The 14,898-nt window shown below is 48.7% G+C and overlaps 5 protein-coding genes across 5 annotated transcripts; 3 read left to right on the plus strand and 2 right to left on the minus strand.

Annotated features, from left to right (window-relative positions):
* Positions 1-1,831: 1,831 nt before the first annotated feature.
* N7509_008890 (uncharacterized protein) lies at positions 1,832-2,998 on the plus strand (the record flags this gene model as incomplete). The annotated part of the gene is made up of 2 exons (XM_056633527.1): positions 1,832-1,891; positions 2,084-2,998. 2 exons carry the CDS (start codon positions 1,832-1,834, stop codon positions 2,996-2,998), a joined length of 975 nt encoding a protein of 324 aa, XP_056484147.1.
* Positions 2,999-3,968: 970 nt separating this feature from the next.
* On the plus strand, positions 3,969-5,054 carry N7509_008891 (bZIP transcription factor; the record flags this gene model as incomplete). The annotated part of the gene is made up of 1 exon (XM_056633528.1): positions 3,969-5,054. One exon carries the CDS (start codon positions 3,969-3,971, stop codon positions 5,052-5,054), a length of 1,086 nt encoding a protein of 361 aa, XP_056484148.1.
* Positions 5,055-5,580: 526 nt separating this feature from the next.
* N7509_008892 (MFS transporter) lies at positions 5,581-7,346 on the minus strand (the record flags this gene model as incomplete). The annotated part of the gene is made up of 3 exons (XM_056633529.1): positions 5,581-6,180; positions 6,248-6,333; positions 6,428-7,346. The coding sequence occupies 3 exons, from the start codon at positions 7,344-7,346 to the stop codon at positions 5,581-5,583; spliced, it is 1,605 nt and encodes a 534-aa protein (XP_056484149.1).
* Positions 7,347-8,303: 957 nt separating this feature from the next.
* N7509_008893 (uncharacterized protein) lies at positions 8,304-12,603 on the minus strand (the record flags this gene model as incomplete). Its single annotated transcript, XM_056633530.1, has 6 exons — positions 8,304-8,590; positions 8,654-10,899; positions 10,958-11,895; positions 11,980-12,006; positions 12,057-12,518; positions 12,583-12,603. 6 exons carry the CDS (start codon positions 12,601-12,603, stop codon positions 8,304-8,306), a joined length of 3,981 nt encoding a protein of 1,326 aa, XP_056484150.1.
* On the plus strand, positions 12,584-13,950 carry N7509_008894 (RMD1 family protein; the record flags this gene model as incomplete). The annotated part of the gene is made up of 2 exons (XM_056633531.1): positions 12,584-12,919; positions 12,976-13,950. The coding sequence occupies 2 exons, from the start codon at positions 12,584-12,586 to the stop codon at positions 13,948-13,950; spliced, it is 1,311 nt and encodes a 436-aa protein (XP_056484151.1).
* Between the last annotated feature and the right edge of the window lie 948 nt (positions 13,951-14,898).

A 14,898-nucleotide genomic window follows, 5' to 3' on the forward strand; every position in this document is an offset into this window, starting at 1 on the left:
CCTCTGACTCTCCTAGGAGTCGCAATGTTTCACCGGTGGATCTCCCCATGATCGCCCTAAGACTGCTAGCTCAAGATCTAGTGTCTGGGCTAACCGCATACCAAGCCCAATTCCCTGCTTTGAACTCTTCCCCCTGAGCATACTTCAACTTGAAGTACGAGTACTCCGTATGGAGGCAGGTGTTATTTTAGTACTAGTAGTACCTATGGTGTTGGCAATATCTCAGTTCAACTCACGGATCACTATTGACGGAGTACTCCGTCCTCCGTCAATACCACGAGTACAATAAAGATCAATATGACAAACTATACCGGCACGATGAGTACCAGTAAGCATGCGGAAAAAAAAGAAGCGGGTACACAAGCTAGGCTGCTTGTTGCATGGCGTATCGCCAACCTTCCTCTCCCCTCAGAGCATCAGAGAGTACGAAGTACGAGTACTAGTACTCCGTATTCCAGAGCATATTCCAGGTCAAACTCTGCATCCGTATGCTGCATTTTTGCACCGTCGGCCCTTCTTCAAACCACACTTGCGATTGACTGCGCCCCTGTCCCCGACGTAGTGGGATTAGCCTGACATCCCCCTCTATGCTCTGCTCTGCTATCTCTCCATGGTGGGTCTGCACGACTGAAAGGCTCCGGCTCGCATTGGTCTGCAGGACACGCGATCTGTGCATCGCATCGCATCGCATCGCATCGCATGGGTCGGGAAACTTGGCTCTTTAGGAGAGGCGGGCTAATCTTGGAATATCGGGTAACTCCTGACCATTGGCTCCCCGTCATCTTGTCTGACCGGAAATGCCGACCCCACGGGTGAGGCTGTTCTGGTTCCTGGTCAGCTTTAGGGCTGGATGGCTGGAATCGGCCATTATCCTCAACACCGGAAGGTTTTTTATATTTTATATTTTATATTTTATATTTTTATTTTTGTATGGCATTGCTCCCCCGCCATCCCCAATAAACACCACCTGCAAAGAAGACATGAGGCATGAGGCATGAGGCATGAGACCTCGTGATAGGTCCGTGCAACGCCTCATTGACGATAACGGCAATCGCCAGCATGCCGGATCGAGCAACGTTCATCTCTCTCCAGGACCCTCGATGTCATCGATGTTGTCGATGTCATCGATGTCGGTGCCCATATCGCTCTGGTATCGGGAATCTCATTTGGTATGCCAGAGATGCCAGAGATGCCCCCCCTGGCGACGGTCCCCCTGGTCCCACTGGAATTCTCAAACAGCAAATCTTGAACAAACACGGCTCTAGCTGAAGGAGTCGAGTGGGGACCACCAAGAGCTGGAGATGGAGCCACTTGACAGATCAATTTTTCATCCTGGATTCTGTTCTGGGTAGTCTGTTTCCCCTGCAGAGTACGGAGTACCTGGAGATCATGAGTTGGCTTAGGCTGCTGACCAAACACGAAAAGCGCGTCGGGAAGAAAAATGGAAACGCGGCACGCGTTTTACGGCCAACGCACAAAGGCCATGGAGAACATCACTTCTACTGTACCTCCAGATATAACCTCTAGCATTCCACCTTATTTTTTGATCTTTATTCTTTATTCTTTATTCTTTTAATTTTTCTAATTTTCTACTCGTACTGTACCTTTTGCTATTTCGTCAATTCTCATTTGTCCGATCGTTGGCTCCCTCCCCCCCAAGTGGATTCCATCTCCGCTCATCCATTGGCCATTCAACATTGAACATCGGACATCGGACCTCTCCTCTCTCTTTCCCAGCCGCCCTTACTGCAACTGCAACTGCAACTTGAACCCGCAAAGGCCTTCGACACTCCTTCCGTTGGCCTTTCTCTTCCCTTTGCTATTATCCATCATGACGATGTCACAGCCAGGTTCGGCGGAAAAGACCATTCGCAAAATTGATATTGCCCAAGTCAGTATTAGTATTTCCCTGAGAGATCCCTTCACAACCCCATCATAGGCATTGGAACTTCCCACCCTCCCCCCCCCCCCAATAAGGTGCATATGTCAACGCAGGCACCAAAAGGGACTTCCAAGACTGCGGATATCCTGCCAAGGACCTCCTGTGAGAAAACTGGGCTGACCAAGAATCTACTCATTTCAGGTGTCCCTGAGTTTGCAGGATCGGTTGGGTCTAGCAAAACTCAAGTACCAACATGGCCGGCTTCATGGTCTGAACTCCGTCTCTCCCTTGGACAGTGACAAACCCTCCGATTCCTCCTCCGACTTCTCACGCAGCCGTTGCGAGACTCCCTTCACCTCGCCTCCCCTCCAAGCCGCTACCTACTCCAAGGAACTTCCTCGGTCGGCTCGCAACAAGCATGCCGTGACTTTCAATTCCAGGGTTATGCAGCCCATGCTGTCTGCCAGCCGCAAGCGATTGCGATCTGATTCAGGCGCAGAACGACCAGCAAAGGTTCCACGAGTCTCTTGGAAAAGATCATACCAGCTTCCCGAATCCTCCCCAGGTCTCAACCGACACCTCACATCCCGACAGACTCATGTGCCCTTCATGTCCGAGGCTCCCATTCCTGAGCTGTCATCTCCAGTATACCATGGCCCATCTGACGAGGAGAACGACCCCGATCTCCCTTTGCATAGCTTTCAGAATGTGAGCTCCATGGTAGGCTCCTCGCCTCCGCGAACCCCGCCTCCCAAGCATGCCCGCCTGCCACGCAATGATCGGACAGCACAGCATGAGGATGGTGCCGATTTACTGCTCTACCTCGCAAACTCTCCAACACCAGCTCGTGTCGCAGGGGGGGTCGCAAAACCAAGCCTTCCCGCCTTCAACTCCTCCCAGCCAACACGCTGCCCTGCCGTCGTTGACCCCGGGTCTCGGAACTCCTGGTCAACAATTCAACTTTGCCGATTTCGTGAATGTGACCCCAAGTCCAGCCCAGCCAGCATGGGGTGGCCGTACACCTGGCAACCCTGGTCGAACTCCCTTGTCTACCAAGGATGCTCGCAAACGACTGAATTTCGATGCTCTCGTGCCTCCCAGCACCTCAAGCCCTAGAATCCCCAAAGATGCTGGCCTGGCCTTGCAACTAGGTGGTGAGTTGCGGCCTTGATGTGCTCTCAAGCTGCTCTCACGCTCCCCCTTCGATTCTTTGTCCATTTATCCCATTATCCCCCTATTCCCTTTCAATCCCCTCATGATGTCTTACGATCCCATTATTTGCACACACAACCTTGGTGTTGTCTCCTTTGTAATCGGCCCTTGTCGCGATCAACCCCCATATGTTCACTTGGCACATCTGTCTGATCTGACAACCCGCTCTCCTCACCTCACCCCACCCTGCATCCACGGCGTTTCATACTTAAACTTCTATCTGCATCTTTGTTCTCGGCTTGATGAATGATGTTGCCATACACTAGCTACCCTGCATTTCTTATTGTTGCATGTGATCACTTGGTAATTGCATATGTCCTCTCTGCATCCAACATGCCTTGTGATGATACTCTACACCTCCCCGCTATTGTTTATGTCGATGGCCAGGCTACTGCATCCTAGTATGCTCATCAGTTATTACAAATGCCTGGGGATAGGCTTTATCGAGAGATGTAATGAAAAACAAGTTTCTCCATGAATATGAATCCAATATGTTACTAGTAATTTTCACGGTGCCTATTCAAATGAGATTGAACATATTACCTGAGCACCTCAAAGTTGGTGATGGTGTACACCTAGTATGTAACCTTGGGATTACTTGGGCTATTACTACTAGTAGCCCTGGAGTACTAGTAGTAGTAGTAGTAGGAACATGGATCCATGGATGATGGCAGATGTCAAGTTTCGCTACTACGAGTAGTAATTTTGCCATCGCCCGGGATTTGAGGTGTACAAATTTTATGCAGCGGACAATGTATTATTCCGAAGCACAATATATCCATCAACCACCACGTCATTAAACTTCATCTCACTTTCTCCGGTCCAGTAAAATACGATCGATTTCGTTGACAAGATTGACGTGGGGTGTATATCAATGTCAGACCGGTCTTCGGCTGATAAAAAGCGTGACCGGGATCGTCGTGCGCAGCAGAACCTGCGCGACAAGAAGTTACGCCACACAGCTAAACTCGAGGCACAAGTGGCCCACTGTGAACAATATCACAATGACACTGGAGTGAAAAATCTCCTTGGGGTAATTGACGGCCTTCGGAGGCAGAATGAAATTCTCGTGGCACGACAAAAGGCCCTGAGATCGGTAGTCAATTCATGGGATGAGAAGTTAGAAGAGACGGGGCCTTCCAACTCCCCAATGACTCAAGATACGAATACTGAACAAGCCGGACACTCTTTCCCACGAGAAAGCTGCGTGCCCGGAGGATCGAATTCCTTGGATATGGCGAATCATCTGGCTTGCTCAATGGCCCCCTCGACTTCACCGGCGTCATTGCCGCAAACCCCTAAGGCGGCCCACTCGATAAATTCCAGCTCACCTTGGAATGAGCTTCCTCTTTACTCCGACAATCTCTCCAGCATTGAGACTTCATCCCTTCCGTGGCTTGCATATCCAGAGATGATCGCTCAGTGCCCCGATACGCCAGAATCACCACTTGATATATTGTATGGTAGCAGGACCAACATGTTAGCAAACGTGATCCATACCTTCATCGAGAGACGACCGGTTCGTGACCCAGAGAGACTAGCAATGGGTTTGATAATATACCACTTTTCGAAATGGATCATCGAACCAAGTCCAAAGACTTTCGCAAAACTGCCCACATTCACCCATCCCCTCCAGGAACAATTTGAGATTGAGCACCCCATCGCAATAAGCTCTCTTCCATATCCTAAACTGAGATCAAATCTGGTACATCAATGGCCGCTCTATGAGAATAATCGGGATGAATTATTTGGACTCTTGGCGTGTTCTGTTAAGATCCGATGGCCGTGGGGCGTGAAGATTCTTGATCGTGACGAAGACAATCAGATCCGCATTAAACCTGCGTTTTATGAAACGTTCATGAAAGAGGAAGGTTGGGGTCTTATGCAGGAGTTTATAAATAAACACCCCAACCTCATGGTGGGCGTTGATGTTGGTTCGCTTGTTTTCAACATAGTGTGAAGTTACAATATATTTTCCCGGTACCATCCATGGATGTACTTGAAAATTCAAACATTTAATATAATAGATGTGTCTGCCCTTAATGGGAACTGGGGTCTCTCTCAGTCTTGAAAATGCTGTTTAAAACCAGCTTTCTCCATATGGCCCTTTCGTTGTCCACATCGAATTTGACGTCGTCTGTACGCATATCTGAGAGCTTCTCTCCAACCTGTGGATAGACAAGTGCCATCTGAAGAGCAAGAGGAGGAGGCAACAACTGGAGTGCGACTTAGACTTATCTCCATAACGAGGGGAAAAGTAGCTAACATGGGACGTTGACGACTCCATTTCCGCGATAACATGTAAGGGTGGATGGTAGTAGTAGTACTGCCGGAAGGAAGAGTAATTTTATGAAAAATGGGGGTGAAAGCGTGCTAATTCTATATTATATTTAGGGAAATCTATAAGCTATGGACAAATTCCATGGTTGATAATGCTTGTGCATTCCAACTCGATGCAATAACGTTTTTATGTCAACCTTTTCGCCTTAGAGGTTAACAGGCCACTTCTCTCGGATTGTCTTGCCATATTTAGTGAAAATTATAGGAATTGGAACAAAAGCAAGTGCGAGGAATCCAAGCAGCGAGTTTCCCCAGCCGAGGCCAAGGCTGTCGAACATGGCTGGGCCGGCGAGTGGAAGGAATGCACCAACAAGCGATCGCGTTGCTGTCAAGGTTGCGTTGGCCGATGCTGCATAGGCCGGGTAGCAGTCAATGATATATGTCTGGATGGGCATGAAGACACCCATCATGCCAACACCAAAGGGAAACATCCCAATAATAGGCACGATCCAGTGGACATGTTTGTCGGCGGTCCACCCATACCAGAAAAAGCTAATAGGCAGGATGCAGGCAAAAATGATCATTGTCGGAAGACGCATTTCCGGCTCGAACTTGCCCTTGTTCTGGGCAGTGAGTTTCTGAACAATGCGGTCATTCGTCAAGGCGATGAAGACAAGACCTCCAAAGAATCCAACACCAATGCCGAGGTATGCGAGACCGGATAATCCGACAGTAAAGCCATACGTACTCGTGAAGACATCGGAGATGGTCGTGAAAAAGAGGTAGAGTAGACCGTAGACGAGCGACTAATTTCAGAATTAGCCATTTTGTTCTCTGAATAAATGCATCACAGAAGAGCGCAAAACCACTGACCATGTAGATTGAAAGAAGCAACACAATAGGCGATTTGAAAAGAAGCAGAGCCGGTCGAATCAGACTACGCTTCAGAAGCTGGCTGTCTGAGAGGGGCTCGCTATCAACATCATAGGCGCTTTTCAAGTCCGTGCGACCCAGTTCCTTTGCCAGCTTTGCGGTTTTCCATTTGATCAAAACAGGGGCGTATCTCTTTATTAAGCAGCTCGATACCGAGCTGCATAGCACCACCTGCAATGAGCAGCAACCAGAAGATCCATTGCCAGCTAACCTCTTCGCCTAGGAATCCTCCAGCAATTGGGCCTACTACAGGTCCAATCAGTGGGCCCATACTCCAAATGGAGGTTGCCATTCCGCGCATTTCTATTGGGAAGAGGTCTGCAACAACACCAGCTCCAAGTGTAATACAAGCAGATCCACCAATACCGGCAAATAGTCGACACACGATGAGCGTTTCAATGTTTTTGGCGAGAGCGCATCCGATTTGCCAGACAACGAAGAACCAATTGGCGCCGCTGAGAACCACTCGTCTACCGTAAATCTCGCTAAGGGGGGGCAAGTACCAGAGGACCGAACTATATATAAGATTTCGAACAGTTAGAACGACCGTACTTGTAGAACTTGTCTGGGATCCGATAATTTCAAGTTTGTCACTTACCACGTATCCAACTAGGTAGATGCTGACAGTGAAGGCAAGAATAGTCTCATTTGTCTGATGGAATTCCTTGGCCATAAATACAACTGCAGGTGAGAACATGCTAGATGCAAGAGGTGAAAGAAATGTGAAGGCGCTGATCAAGGCAAGAAGAGCCCACTTTTTGCTGGAAGCAAAGTTTTGAGGATTTTCGGGGTCATCCTGACCATCCCACCCGACTAAACCCTGGTCCAGATCAGTCTCGGGGAATTTTGGTCCTTGGATTTCTGGGGCAGTAGTTCGGGAGACATTCTGCTCAAGGTCTGGCACCATGGTTTGGGTGAGTGTTCTCGCAAGATCTGTGGCTGCAGTTTGAGATGGTTGTTTCTCAAGATCGTGGGATTCCTCCGCCCCATTAAGAGTTGAGGGGCTCGAGTCAGGTTTCTGCTCATTTAGGCTGGCCATGCTCGTAGAAGGAAGGTGAAGAGAGAAAAAATCGTAGGCGAGGGAGAAGGGGTCGAAAATGGCAGTTAGCTGTGTCGGATGATTAAAAATAAAAGAAAATATAAAAAAAGGATGACCAAGCGGACCAAGCGAGTGTAAGAAATATGTTTAACAGGAAGAAACAAGAGCGGAAAAAAAGAATATGAAGGAAGCCAAGCTGTGCAGCATAGACTTTATGCATCCCCGAGCTTCAAGGTCGAGCCCGTGTGAAGGGGAGATAAAGACCAGACAAACGGATAACCCCACCGCTGGAACTATGGAGTTACGACACATACTACGGAAGTACCAAAGTAAGGTAAAGGATCGGGCCGGCGTTGAATCAGCGCACCACAGTTTGTATCCTGTAGCCAATGAAATCGTGCCTCTAGCCTAAATGTGGACCACTGAATAATCGCCCCATCGTGCAGCCATACTAGTAGTCACGGCTGAATTTTATGCTTGGTTTAATGCTGCGCATAATTTTAAAGTAGTAAAATCAACTTTTATAGCTGTACTTATATGCCCTTGTGTACCAAATTACCGTTAAGTAGAGACATAGTATTACGTGGCCAATCTTGCGTGTTCGAGAAAAAAACGCACATAGTTGCTATAGAAGAAACGATAATACCAATACGTCCCTACGCTCCTAGGTTTCCAGATGCTAGAATTTGTATTTGCAAGGTTGAGGTACATAGGTGATTAACAAACAGGCGCTGGTATGGGGCCATCTATACGTAGCATCACGCGTGACCACAACAAACACCTTATGACACATCTATGGCGCCAGGAGAAATGGCTGCGTGGGTAGTAACAACATGCGCTTTAGTGCAACGGGATATGGGTAATGATGAGTGGGTATCTCAAAAGGAAATAGTGGACAGAGGGGTCCGGTTCATGGTATGACAGATATGCTAAGATTCCGGTGCAATGACAGGGACCTTATACCTCACTCTCGCTGCCAAGGGATTCAATTTTCCTCGTAAGAGCGCAAATCCGACAACCGTCCCCAATCTTATCTCGCAGGAGACGTGCTGTTAACACCTTGCGACCGACGATGCGAGAAGCAGTTACAGAGGAATCTTCATTGACAGGTGATGAGGCTCGAGGGGTGCGGTCTGCATGTCGTTCAGGGCTTCCTGTATCAGATTGAGGGCGTGATGCGTCTGAATGCAAATGCGATAAATGGAAGACATGGCCACAAGTAAAGCCGATGAGGGTTTCACGTTCTGGATGTTTTTAAAAAAGATTAGTTCTGATATTCGGGCAAATTTGGATGGCCTGGTACATACCGTTGGCTTCGAAGGGGGTATGACAACCGCCGCACTTCCCTTGCCCGAGACTTGATGACTTCACAGAGCCATTCACGTTGGACACGGTATCTTTCTTTTCGGATATATCATCTTCGGCAATGTTGAATTTAATTCCACGACGCCGGCCCTTGTACAGCTTGTCCATATCCTGTACCACTTCGCCTTGCATGACACGTGTTGCGCCTTGGCTGATACTGTCCTGCAAATCATGTTCTCGGATCAATCGAGTAAGGCCATCACGCAAACCCTCGATCTCAAGCCCACTTGGGATACGACGAACAAGTTTGATAGGGTCAATTGATGTTCCCGCTTCGACAAGCAGTCCGTGGATGAACTTCGGTTTGTCCATCGAATAATCGAGAAGATCTTCCCAGAGATCAGGATCATCTTGCGATTTCGCAAAGGAGATCGCTTGTGACACATCTTTCAAGTCCGACAAGATCAGATTCAAGGCTCGCTTTGTCTGGCCCGTCTTTGAATACAGATATATCAGTTCGGCGGTAAAGTGTGAATCCATGCATATCGAAATAGCACCCTCGAAGTTGTAGGAGATGCTGGTTTGCAGAAATTCCATGAGAAGAGGTCGATCATAGCCTGCAAAAACTTCGACAGCCGTGTCGGAGAAGTTATCAATTAGTGCTTTTCCTTCATCGGCAGCCAATTTGCTGGCAGCATCACGCGCATTAGCTCCACGACCCCGTCGAGGCTTAGAAGCCTCATGTGGGAGCGACTCGCCACGCCATAGTGCACGAAGATAGAAATACAATAAAAGACGATTCGAAGACTGCAGCTGCGATACCACCTCGTTGGGTGGTACAATGCCAGTATAGGCTTCACTAGCAAGGAGTTGAATCGGTTCCGCGGTTAACTCTTCCAGCTGAGATATTGGGGTTGACGGGGACCTCAATTGTTCTTTAGAGACACGGAGCTTGACGAAGGCCGGGATGTCATCAGATACAGCATCTACCAATCGATGCTCTAGAACCAAAGACATAGCTGCATCTGCATCCTGCAAACGGATGTAACAATGTAGAGCTTCACGATAGTGGCCTCCCACCAGGAAGAGCTTAGCCAAGCAATCAGTCAAAATACGCCATTCCTCGGACTCGACTCTTATAGAGTCTGACTTAAGCTGAACCTGGATCGCAGAGGTTATATCGTTAGGGTCAAATATATCTGAAGGCCAGGTATCAACCAGTTCCTTAAACCGGTTAAGGTCTCGCGAAATGTAGTGTTTGAGAATGAACTCGTAAATCGAAGTTGAAAGCGAAGGGTGTAAGTCGACTGGAATATGTGTAGTGATCTCATCAACTCGGTTCTTCTTGATGAATACCCATGCCCAGTGCTCCCACCGGGAGGAATTCTTTAGCACTTTGCCGCAGATCTCTGAAGCTTCACCCCATTTCTCTTCGCTAACGAGCTGTTCAACCCAGCGTTCACCAAGTCGGGCTTTCTCTCGGTCAGCAGCAGAAATATTTGCCCCACCAGCGGTCATAACGGATGATCGGTCGTCAGAAAAGAATTCGCCTAGGCTGCTCTGAGATTGCACAGACCCAGAGATGATTTCTGGTAGCTCAAGAGATGAATTCGCCGCTTCGGGATTCTCATCAACGAGATTCCATGCTTCTTCAAATCTGCCGTGGGAGTCGAGCCAAGAGATTCGGTCTGAAAGATCTCTTTTGACGGCAACAACACAATCAAACGGGCTATGTATGAATATCTTGGCGCCTGATGCTCCTGAGACATCTTGGACTTCTTTGGATAAAGGTTCTTCGCCAGAAAGGTTTCTGGAGATGAAAGATGGAGGGCCTCTACCAGAGATCTTGTCGCCGCTGCTTGTAGTACTGCGGATACTAGCACCAGAGCTGAACAAACGAGCTGAATACATAGTGGCATCCAGAAGACCATGGCCAAGAGCTCCAAGAGCCCCTCGTTGGACCGCTTGCCCCTCCGGAGTTTTCCATGGAGGCAGGACGCTCAGATGATAGTCTGACGAAGCCAACCCTTCGAAACGACTGACAGATAGTGTGTCAGCGCTGAGCTCCTCCTTGGTTTCAATATCGATGATACGAAGTTCGGGCTCCAGCCCCTTCTGGCGATGGCCACGGCCAGAACCTCGACGGTTAGAGTCGGGTGATCCATCTTCAATCTCAATAAATGCAAGAACGACAAGAAGACGAGGTGAGTACATCGAAAGGCCAGAAACTACACAGTCTGTTCGCAATCTGTATCTGAAGTCAGCATCCAGCCTATGCAAATCAAAAAGTACATGGCCTGGCTTACATTGTAGCCACTTCGGCGGAACCATATTTCTCGCCTTTTGAGGATTTGTTCGCACGGTCTGGGAATACATCGATGACCCACACACTGCCTCCCCAGCCAACGACTAACTTCTCAAAATTCTCAGATACAGGATTTGATGAGGAGTTTTGTCGGTTTGTTGCATCGCTGGGGTCGAGAGTATTATCATTGTCCAAGGCAGACTGATCAATCCATTCCGCACGCGCTTTCCAAACGCTGGCCATTTCCTCCCAACCTGGTCGATTCGGGCGATCGATGTGACTAATTCGCTTCCATGCGAATTCATGCTCGGAGGACTCGAGATGCAAGTTCGATCGCATGATTTTAATGCCCTCTTCGTTCACCCAGGCGACATATTTCCCTGAGAGAGACCACCGAACGGTACTAATAGTGCCTTCGCCACTGTGTAGTACAGTATCTTTACCACTATTGGCGCCCAGGCCCATCGACCCAAGCCAACTTGACGCTGCAGCTGTTGCCCCTCCCATTGTGGTGGCATTTGAGCTAACCCCGATCCGACCCCCGGCTGTCAGAACGAGCTCGCCAGCTCGCCCTCCTGAAATGAATGTTCTGTCAGTTTTGTATCCGGGGGAGAGGGCGACGGCCTGGACAGGCCGACCGAAGTTCCTTTTCAGAATATCCTTGGGGTCGACTAAAGACGATATGCACACATTTCCATCTATGGATGCAGACGCGATATATATGGAATTAGAAGGGGTAGCTGGAATTGAACCATTGTGATTCGGCCGTGGATGACCTCGAATGCTGCCGGAGCTGGTTGATGTTCGCGTTAAAGGTCCGTGGTCGTCTGCGGTTTGTTTGCCGGCGTCCTCGGGCTTAAGGTTCGACAACGGTGGTGGGAATGGCGATATGGAAATGGAAGTAACGCTTGCTGAATGCGCTTGGTATACACGAAGAGGCTGTAAAAGGGGCAACAAAAGAACATGCTGGTCCAAGTCAGTCGAGTCCCGCGAGAAGTAATAGTAGTAGCACGGTTCACTTACAATGACTCCATTGTGAGTTCCGACGATCTGGACGTCGAATGTCAGTCAAGAAGAAGAAGGACTGGGAATTAGTAGACAGAGTTGGAGACGCACCATCTTGTCGCCTGCCACAAGAAATGTACTGGTTGCGTCCCCGTTGCGATATACCGATCCAAGGTGCTTGGTAAGATATGCATATTTGAGTCGGGGTTCGTCATCCTCTCTTCTTCTTCTTCTTCTTCTTCTTCCTCCTCCTCCTCCACTATTCGATCGCTATCTTCGGATTCACCATCACTGCTTTCACCGCTTTGTTGACGCTGTTCGTGGTCGTCTTGAGTTGTGTCGGAGGGGGATAGGCTTCTCGCCGTAGATGCATCGCGCTCCGAGGTGCTCTTGACGGCATCCTCATTCGCCCTTGCGCCAGGCGCGTCCATGACGAATCCCTCGTAGCGCGCAGAGCTCCCAGGCGGGTTAAATCGAGTTGCGACGAGCAGCGGAGGCTGGATTGCTGCCCGGCGAGCGGCATGCAGCTGGGAGCTGGGGTCGGAGTGGAGCTCTGACTAAGCGGGATGCTTCTGTGAAGAAGCAACGGATGTCATCGCGCTTTTCCGATTTACACCTCACCATGTTTACGAGATCGACCATCTTCTCGGCCTGCAGGCGTCCAGTGATACCGCAGCTCTTGCGACAAACGCAGAATCAATGTCTTCACGCCTCGCCGGCATTGGCTCTCCCCCGTCGGAGAGACTTCTTCACCTCTAATGCTCAATTGGCGCAAAAGCAATCCAATACGAACGACGAATCCCTTGAGAACCTAGAGCTCCAAAAACAACGGAGGCGCAGTGCGAGAGCACCGGCAGCTCCTACTTCCTTGCGACGAGTGGCTGTGGAGGCACAAAGATCGAGAGATGGATTTCTCTCCAAGGCCCAGCTCAAGGAGCAGGGCATCGATCAGACTAAGGTTACCCTCACAAACAAACCAAGATAAGACCCCCGCTGACCTTTCTACGAATATAGATAGTTACAGCCTACGCCGTAGCAGAACAATTCAATATACGCAAAGTCCGAGACATCTTGCAGGAGAAGGGATATGAGCCGGATCCGCTAGGAACTGGGCTCTTCCCACAAGTTGTTCATGTGCAAATACCGATCGACTCCATACGGCGTGTCGCAAATCCATCCACCACAGACCTACCCTCTGATCAAGTCGGCGATATATTTGTGTTTCCATCTGGCACGGTAGTCGCATGGGCGCTGCCCGAAGGATTTAGTTCGTTCCTGGCGACGAGAACCCTCCTCCCGGCATCGGAAGGAGCTCATGTGGATGACATTGAAACTGAAGATCTGGAGTTTGTTGAAGATTCAAAACGAGATAACAGTAGCATCAAGGGAGATACAATCATCTTGGGAACTAACTCTGGAAACGAAGGGTTAGAAGCACCCCTTGCGGTCCAACAATCGATTGATACCGTCTTAACAAAGGTCGCATTTTCATCGGGACTGGCCCGGAGCACAAAACTCGCAGTGCTCGAAAGTCTGTTGTCCAATTATTTCGAGTCAACTCGCACCATCCCAACTCTCCTCTCAAAGGGTTCTCGCTTGCCATACACGAGAGACTTTATTCTGCGAAAAACTGGGCAATTGCTTAGTGTGCGTGCCCAGCTTAATCTTTACTCGGAACTTACAGACTCACTCCCGGATATATTTTGGGACAGCCGGCATGAGCTCGGCTTGGAGGGATACTATGAACAGGTGGGCAGAGCATTGGATGTGGGTATCCGTATCAAACTTTTGAACGAAAAGATGGATTATGCACAGGAGATTGCGAGCGTTCTCCGTGAGCGACTCAGTGAGACTCATGGTCTTCGACTTGAATGGATCATTATCCTGCTCATTGCCGTCGAGGTGGGATTTGAGGTCTTGCGACTGTGGAAAGAGCGGGTGCATGAACAAGAAGAAGCGTCTCGGAAGAAGAATACGACGACCATCTAAGGCGATTTACATGCCATATACGACCTATTCTATATTCACGATATGGCAGAACAAATAGATACCCCTCTCACTATCATCTTTCCTCTACCGGACCAATTTCCATCGTGGATTGTAAGTCGCCATTTCAGCAAACGCCCCATTTAGCCACCCTTACCATTCAAGTTGTCCAACATACTCTTCATTCGTCGAATTTATAGCAAAAGATATCCCGCTGGTGTTGAAACATTTATTTATGTCGTTCAACCTTCTGTCTGATTTTTGACTGGGTATGTCCGAAGGGCGTCAGTTGATCTCCCTTTTCTTTCTCGCAAGCTCGAGGCCTTTCTGGGCCGAATCCCATGCTCATTATTTTGCCTCGAAAAAATAGAAATGGAATACAGTACCCATAAAGTTATTTTCAATTTCCTTCCCCAGAATGACCGGGGGTGCCATGTTGGCGTAAGACAAGTAAAGCCTTCAAGTTGTAGTTTAGGTTTATTTTGGTATTGATAGCTCGGGTTTCAATTTGATGATGGAGATCATATCTTAGCATTCATTTTGAGCGGATTTATACCCCGGTAGCCATGCTTGGACATAAGATAAATCAGAACAGGAACGGCCAAAACATTCAGGTTATCGAGCACTTCAAGCTCTTTTTGATAGTATGAACTAGTATAATAGTACTTAATATTAAAGTTGGGAGAAATCCAACCTACTTCCGATTCATACGCCAGCCACCCTCTCTCTATCGACAGTAGAACCAGTAAGTTCTGCATCATAGGATTAAGCACCCGAGAACACATTTGTATCACGGTCCCCATTCAAAGTAATTCGTTGGTGTGGCCGACAATTTTCCCTGCGACCCGAAGATACGAGATATGAATTAATCGACTGTGTTACCAAGGACCCGAAATCATTCAGACGACGTAGTATTGAAACAGCCCTCAAGGTGTGCTCTTACTCGCTCCC

The sequence above is a fragment of the Penicillium cosmopolitanum genome (assembly GCF_028827165.1).
Source record: "Penicillium cosmopolitanum strain IBT 29677 chromosome Unknown utg000009l:1.0-9042332.0:1.0-9050551.0, whole genome shotgun sequence".
Classification (NCBI taxonomy): Eukaryota; Fungi; Ascomycota; class Eurotiomycetes; order Eurotiales; family Aspergillaceae; genus Penicillium; species Penicillium cosmopolitanum.